We start from the raw sequence: 7,966 nt of genomic DNA, 5'->3' as shown, positions 1-7,966 counted from the left end.
GAGGAGACGAAACCCAGAAGTCAGAAAGAGGGACAGATGAGGTTCAAAGAGGTGAGGGGACAGTTCTCAGAGAGGAGAGGGGGGAAGTGTTAGACTGAGCGACAAGGACGCCTCCCGCCCCTCCCTAGGGAGACCGGCGAGGCGCAGGACACTCACCATCTCGGGCCACCAGCTGAGCGAACACGCCCTCGCCCTGCGGAGGAAAGGCAGAAAGTGAATGGAGGGTCCCCTCCCCGTCCCGCAGCCCTGTGAAAAGTGGGGGCCCCAGCATCCGCGCAGGCCTTGAGCTGGCGCTCCCCTTACCCCCTGCTCCAAAGAACACACCGAAACACACGCCCACCCGAAGTTGGGGTCTCAACCCGCACCAACCCGTGGGGTCTGCAAGGATTCAGAACGAAAAGGCTCCACGGCTCCTTGAAACAGGGCGGTCTTGGGAAGGAAATGTGGACCCCCACCCCCCAGGAGTCTGGGAGAGAGCCGAGGTTCTCCGGGAGTTAAGAAAGTGGGGGTCCCTCAGTGGTTCGAAATTAAGAAGTGCCCCTCCGGATCCGCGATGTAGAAAAGGCCCCCCCTGAGGAGCGGGATGCAGATGAGGTCTCGCGGGGTACGAGATGAGAAGGGGTGCCCCCCGAAGTCCTGGATAAAGAAGGAGTGCCCTCAGGGGTCCGGGAGGGATAGACCGTCAGCCCGGGGTGCAGAAGGGGTCAGTCCTGAGTGCGGGATGGAGAAGGGGTCCCAGAGGCGGGCGGGCGTCTCCCCCGGGGCCCGAGTCGGGGCGCATCTCACCTGCAGGAAGGCGGGGAGGCGGGCGCGGGCGTTGGGCGGGAGCTCAGGGACCTCGGGGAGTCTCGAGCTGGGCGCGGGGCTGGGACCGGGCGAGGCGGGGCGGGCGGGCACCCACCAGGGGTGCAGGGCGCAGGCAGCGCAGGCGGCCGCGAGCAGCAGCAGCAGCGCGGCGCTCAGCGCCCAGGTCCGCGCGCGGCGGGCGGGGCGGGCGCGCTCCGGCGGCCGCGCGGCCTCGGGGTCCGGGACAGCGTCCGAGCTGGAGGACATGGCGGGCAGCGAGCAGTTGCGGCCGGCTCCGGGCTCCGCGCTTTATACCGAATCCGGAAGCCCCGCTTTCCGGGGCGGAGCTGGCCGGGACCCCGGCGTCCTGCCCCCGCCCCCTCCGGCTGAACTTTCCCCAACTTTCTCTTCTCTGGATCTCCGTCTGTCATCTTTCTGTCCCCCGTCCTCCAGTCTCTGTCCCAATGTTTCTCCTTTCTCTCCCCGCGTCCCTGGGTGCCTCTTTGTAATTCTGAATCTCTCCTTTCCTCTGTGCGTCTCGCAATCTGTGTCCCCAGGCTCTGCTGACTGCACTGGGTCGCAGGGGATGTTTCTTTCCCTCATTATTTCTGTCTCTCTCTGTCTCTGTCTCTGTCTCTGTGTCTCTCCCTGGCCGCCTCTGGCTTTCATTTTCGGACTCTATGTCTCTCTTTGTCTCTTTCCCCTCCTTGGCACTCCCACCGAGGCTCCCCCAGGGATCCCCTAAATCCAGCACTCATGCAAAGGGGTCAGAAGACAGCCAGGCCTCAGCACCTTTCTCCTCTGGAGCATAGACCCCCAAGTGGGTTCCCAGGGGCCAAACAGTTCCCCCACCCTCCCTCACCCCAGGAGGCCCTGGGTCTTCCCTGGCCACCCCCACCACCCGTCTACACAAGCTTCCTGTCAGAAGCCCCCTCTGGACCCTGAGAGCAGAAGGCTGGAGAGTCCAGGTAGAGAAATTCCCCTGGTAGGAAAAGGACATTTGAGTGAGGCAGAGGAAATTCAAATTTCCCGTTCGCTCAGGCGGGGGCGGGAGGAGCAGCAGAGAAGCAGCCAAAACTTGGCCCAAAAGAGGAAGCAACCCCGGATTGAGAGATGGGAACAAAAGCCCTGGGTTCCAGCAGGAGCCCTGCTCTGCCCAGACCAGCCAGGTGGACCCTGCTCGAGCCCCTGACCCGCCCATGCCTCGCTTTCCCTGTGTAAAACGAGAAGGGGGCCTGGCGCCTGGTTTCAGGCCTGGCGGGCAGGCAGGGAAAGGCGGGGATTTTGCTCTGATGCCAGCCCTGTGCTCAGTCTTGCTCTGGGCCTCGCTGGGGAATTACGGAGAGAAAAATCATACCGATACTGGCTCTGGCTTGAGATGATGCACAGGTGGCAAACGCTTCCGTTACGCGAACGGTTTATAAAGTATTATGTCCAAATCAACAGCAGCAGCATGGGAGTCGCTGCCAACGCAAACTCCAGCACCCCATCTATTGACGCTCTGGCAACAGAACTAGTCAGGCAATCAGTGTTCGAATGAGCCCTCCAGAAGATTCTGACGCTCGCCCAAGCTGGAGAACCCACCGCACCGTTCCGAGGTTGTTCCTTTGCACCTGCAGTCTCTCTGCCTGGATGGAATGTTCTTTCCCCAGATTGGCAGCCAACTGACACCTCTTTGCCATTCACACCTCGGTTCCAACCGTCCTCCTGGGTAAGTATGATGAAGGAAACACCAACCTCCGCTTTCACGCTCCTGAAGCCTCCGATGGAGAGATGGGAACAGGAGCCCTGCTCTGCCCGCTCCAGCCGGGCGGACACTGGCCAACTCCCTGACCCACTCCACCGCAGGGACCGTTCAGCTATTGTTTTAAAACCTGAAACAAAATTGTAAGACAGCAGGACAGAAAGCCAAATCTAGTTTCCCTTGCAGAATTTCGCACTACCATCCCCCAGTTCTTGATGACTGCTGTCAACTCTGAGGGAGACTGTGGTGGGTGGCAGCTGAAATAGAAGAGTTTGCTGAACGTAAGTTTCCAGAAAGAGACATCAGCTTCTCTCCCCTTAACCTAAAAATAAAAGGCCTTTCCAAGCAAGAAGCAACAAGCATTTATTCGAAACCGAGGAGAAATGTTTCTTTGAGCTCAAAAAGGAAACAAAGGCGAGGGGCACCTCTGAGAAAGGGAGGAGGACAGACACATCAGTAGATGGGAGGCGTTTTCATTGGCGCAGGTGACACAAATTAGTGAGGTTAATTCTAAACGATGTTTTTAATTTTCAGTCCAGTAAACACGTCTGCTGTCTTATCCTTGCAAACAGCTCTTTGGGACGTGAGGTTGCTTTAGGCCCAGTCCAAAGGTTGCTTTGCCCTGTTTTAACACTCCTAAGGTTCGAGGCATAAGACATGCAAGGCAGTTAGTTCCTCCAGGTTGGCAGCTCCGGCTCCATTTTAAAGTGGCTCCATTTATATATATATGTTTTCTGACACTCCTCATCAGGGTGGAAAAGTAACTGGGTTTTTTTCCCTTCAGAGAGCGGAAATGGCAGAGTTTCTGGTCAGAGGAACGGAACGACCGTCAGCGGTAGAAGAACTCCTCTGAAGACAGGAATATTAAGCAAACCTGTGAACTTGAATGCAGGAGCTAACACTTCCCCACCGTCAACCCACAGCCCCGCTCAGCATCAGGGACCCAGAAGATGGGGTGGTGAAAGACCCGTCTCTGAGGAATCTGACCAACCGGGAAGGAAGATTCAAAGATGCTGAGCCAAAGGGCCCTCCCCTACGTCATCGGCCTGCCAAGAGGCTCACAGGCCACTCTGGGCCACTGTGTTTATCATTAAGCCTTAGCCCACAGCTGGCCACAGGCAAAGATTGCCTAAGCTGATAGAACAAAAAGAGGAAGTCAGAAGACTCAAAAAGTCGCCATCTCTAACAACCCAAACGAAAGTGCACCTCCCTTGAGCTCTAGCTTACCTCACCCATCAAATTTCCTTACTAGCGAGTCAGCAATCTGGAATACCTTGTGTGTTGACGCGCTTACAATTATTTTCCTCCCAAAATTGTTATCTCCGAAGAGGGGTGTCTTCATTCGCCTTGTTTCCCTTCTACTTCCAGTGCCTAGAAAATTGCAGGCCTCACTAATATATACTGAATGAGTGAATGAATGAATGAATGAATGAATAAATCATAGCATAACAACAGCATGGGCTCTTGAGGTCAACAAACTACAGTCCACAAACTATGACATTTTCTTTTTAAGTGTCTGGAAAAAGTCAAAAGAAGGATATATCCTGACATTTACAACTTATGTAAAATTCAAATTTCAGTGTCCACAAATAAAGTTTTATTGGCACACAGCCATGCTTACATATTGTCTATGGCGGCTTTCGTGATACTGTAGCAGAGCTGAGTAGTCGTGGCAGAGATTGGCCCACAAAGCCCAAAATATTTCCTCTCTCTAGTCCATCTCAGAAAAAAATTTGCCGCCTCTGCCGTAAAGTCTTGAATTTTCACTCTCAAATGTCTCGCTGTGTGATCTTGGACAAGCGGCTTTACCTCTCTGAGCCTCACTTTTTATATCTGTTAAAGGGAAATAATAGATCTCGGGGGGCAGTTGAGCGCTTGCCGTGAGCAGTGTCAGGCACATTGTTAACATTCAAAAAAGGCGAGCTGCCACGATCACTGAATCTCGCCTACAACTCGGGTGCACCATCACCCCCAATACGTGGGTGCAGAAACCAAGACCCCACAAACGAGTCTCTTACCAAGGACCCAGTGAGTGTTCTGAACTCATCCCCACGCCGAGGGGCTTGGCCTAGCTCCGCACACCCCCTCCGGGGAGGGGAAACAAAGTCTGGTGGCGGCCCGGGGAAGGCTCAGGCCACAGCCAGGGAGCACCATGACGCGCAGCTGTGGTTGGGACATCTGAGCCAGGCAGCCCCGCCCACCACGCAGCTGTTAATATTAGTCTCCTAGCACCTCTGTGCTCGGCCGTCTCCCTGAGGTGAGCGTGGGCCCATTTTTCTCAACTCTAGGGGAAAGGTCTGAATCCTCATGCTTATCATCATAAGGCTCAAGGGAGGGGTTGGGCAGGAAGCAGTTGGAGGGGGAAGCACCCCTCTTCCACCTCTGAGGCCCAATGAACAGGTACCTCCTCCAGGAGGTGTGCCTTGATTTTTCCTAGAAAAACTCATCTTTTTCCCTGGGTTCCCCAATGCCCCTGAATCCTGCATGTGACCTCCCCCAGTGTCAGCTTTGGCTGGGCTGGCTCCTCTGTCTCCCCAGGGCCAAGGCAAAACCTAACAGAGAATGTTAGTGATGTTAGTTAGTGCAGAAGCAAACGAGCAAAGAACCAAACTGGAGGCTGGGGGTGTGATTTAAAATGAGAAAGAAAAGAAAAAATGACAGAAAGAAGCAAGTGAGATCTGTGGGAGTGTTAACGTGTGTCGAAGGAGGGGAGAGGCACACAGAGGGGGGCTGTGGTGTGCACGTCGGCCAAGTCTTTGGAAAAGCTGGGTCCTAGATGGGCCAGGAAAACACGGGCCCCGCATGCGCATGAGTGTGTGCACCCGTGGGATTGTGTAAATGCCGCAAGGCAGGATGGTACAAAGCAAGGAAGTTTTGCAGAGTTGGGGTGCAAACCCAGCTACTCCGGACTTGTGTTTCCAATGTGATGTTGTGAGTTCAGAGATGGGAGGAGGTGTCCATGCATTCGCGGGTGTGTTTCTAGTTGGGTCTCAGCAAATAGCACAAGATCCAAACCGCTTGGCTTCAAATGACGGCTCTGCCTCTTGCTAAGTGTGTGATCTTGAGCAAATTCCTTCACTTCTCTCTGCCTTGCTTTTCCCATCTGGGAAATGTGGCTAACACCAGTGAATACCTCGAAGGATTAGTGTCCAGAATAGGGAGCCAGGACAGCACCTGGCATACAGTAGGTGTTCTGTAGGGTTAGCCATCGTGGCTGCCAATGGGGCTGACGATCTGGTGTCTCCGTGTGATCGCATGCAGGGGTTGACCTTGTAGATGAAAACTAGTGCCAACGCGTATTGCGTAAGTGTTCGATGAAGAGCCAAAACAGTGAATGAAAGCTAAATGGTCGAGTTATTTGTAAAATGAGTTCGGTAATCGCAGTATGAAGACTGAGTCATCTCTTTGGGGCTCGATAGAAATCTCTAAGGGCTCAGAGAACAGCGAGGTGCAGGGTGCTGCATGCGGGCTTAGCTTCAGAACAGATACATTTGCATAGCACATTTCTGAAAGGCATATAAACAACTGGGAGATTCAGAGCTGAGACGATGTGGACCTTATGCTGCATATGCTTTCACCCACGTGCATTTTCCTTTGTTTGGGTTTTTTTTATATCAAGCACGGAATCGTGGTCAGATACACACACACAAAGAAAGAAACCAGTGTCCTCAGCTGCCTGGAAGGGGAAATTTAGCACCAGTGACATCAAAGACAGGAAACTGTGTTTCCCTGCGAAGGACTGTAAAGGCACAGAGACGGGGAACACCCAGGCACACCAGGGCTGGGCCCCGGGACCCCTCAGGGGCCCCAAATGAGGAGCCAGCTCAGTCTGCTGGGAAGCTAGCCACTCTGCCCAGGAAGGAAGTCTCAGCACGGCTGCCACCTGGAAGGGACTCTACAACTCGCCAGCAAGGCCGCCACCACACGGACAGGTCCAAGACACCCCAACGCAGGCCACATTTGTATAATGACACAGTTATACAAACCAAAACGGACACGCCACACAGACACACGCACTCACACTCCCTCACACTTCCTCTCACACACACACACACACACACACACACACACACACACTGAAACACATACCTGGACACATAATCATAGACACAGGAGCAGCCACCAATGCTAGCCAAGAGGCACACACAAAGACACACACGGGGATGTAAAAGATACATATTTCAGGCCATATGCCATCAAGCACAAGGCAAATACAACAGTCACACACACAACCGCACACAAACCAAAACACATAGAAATAAACAGTACGGACATATGCACAGTCAGTCACACAGTGAGACAAACGGCCAGAGACACAATCGTAGACCCAAGCTAGCCACCGGCACACACAAGGACACACCCGTGGCCATGGTCACACAGACCCACTAACACCCTCAGAGAGACTCAAACACTCTAGGATAGGCGATCAGAGTCATATAATACAAGACACCCTGAGACCACCAAAGACATACAAGTCACACCTGGAAGCAGGCAGACCTGGAGAGACCAGCAAGACACACTTGAAACAAAGACACAAAACACAAGGTAATACAACCAAAGCAACCCAGGCCTCTCCCCCAGTGGAGACCCAGGCGCCATGCTTTAAACCGCCCCAGGTCCACCACGTCCTAGAGGGGACCCTGGCACTCCTGGGAGCCTGCCCCCTCCTCCCTTGAGGAACTTCTGGGTGTAGGCCACGGGCGCCCCCTAGTGGGCCGGGCGCCTTAGTTCAGAGCTGCGCGCAGTTGGTGGGGAGAGGGGCGTGCGTCTAGGCTGAAAGGAAAAGGTGCTCCTAGGTCTCCGCCTCACACGCAATGCCCGCGGAGGAAGGAGCGTGTGGACGCGGGCCTGGAGAGACAGTTGGCTGCAGCCGGCTCGGGCAGGGCCTTGCGCGCGGGAACGGCGCCGGGCGTAGCAGGAGCGGGACCGAAGCCCCTCGCCAGCCCCAGCTCCGTGCAGCCGCGTGGACCGTGGAAGACGAAGTGAGTCCGCAGGATCCGCATCGGCCGCGCCGACCACCGAGGCACCGGGAGGGCACGCGGCGGGCGGGGCAGCCGTCGACCCAGACGGAAGCGGCGCGGTCCAGGGCTCGGCCGGAGAACGACCACCGCGGAATCGCCCAGGATGCGGAACGCCCATCTCTAAGACCGCTGACCTGGCAGGGTTATCACCAATTCCGATGTGACTGTGACCCTAGGAATCCTGAGAAAGGTGGCCCGCCCCTTCCAGGGCTGACCCAGGTCTCCGAAGCCCTGCCGGCTCCCCAGCCCCACCCACTCCCCGTCCGTCCCCAGACCCCTCATTTCCTAGCCATCAGACTCCCGACCCTGCCCACCTCCCTGACTTTCTCCCTCGGCCCCTTGAGCTTCCCAGGCCTGACGCGCTCCCCAGGCCCCGCCCACCTCCTCTGCCCCACCCACGTTTCCACCTCCCCTG

General features: G+C 55.5%; 1 protein-coding gene and 1 long non-coding RNA gene across 2 annotated transcripts in view; one reads left to right on the top strand and one right to left on the bottom strand.

Annotated features, from left to right (window-relative positions):
* Nucleotides 1–1,480, bottom strand: part of TNFSF9 (TNF superfamily member 9) — a 3,401-nt gene extending 1,921 nt beyond the window's left edge. The window contains exons 1-2 of the mRNA XM_039878519.1: nucleotides 787–1,480; nucleotides 157–193 (exon numbers count right to left, since the gene is read on the bottom strand). Of these exons, the coding sequence (XP_039734453.1) occupies nucleotides 157–193; nucleotides 787–1,053 (304 nt within the window). The 5' untranslated portion in view covers nucleotides 1,054–1,480. The remainder of the gene's footprint in view (nucleotides 1–156; nucleotides 194–786) is intronic.
* A 762-nt stretch (nucleotides 1,481–2,242) lies between these two features.
* LOC120615450 (uncharacterized) lies at nucleotides 2,243–4,140 on the top strand. Its single transcript, XR_005656276.1, has 2 exons — nucleotides 2,243–2,497; nucleotides 3,315–4,140. It is a non-coding gene; the product is annotated as an uncharacterized LOC120615450 (long non-coding RNA).
* Nucleotides 4,141–7,966: the final 3,826 nt, after the last annotated feature.

Source organism: Pteropus medius, unplaced genomic scaffold, assembly GCF_902729225.1.
Source record: "Pteropus medius unplaced genomic scaffold, Ma_sr-lr_union100, whole genome shotgun sequence".
Taxonomy (NCBI): Eukaryota; Metazoa; Chordata; class Mammalia; order Chiroptera; family Pteropodidae; genus Pteropus; species Pteropus medius.
Note: the sequence above shows the minus strand (reverse complement) of the source record. Positions and strands in the feature narration are given on the sequence as shown.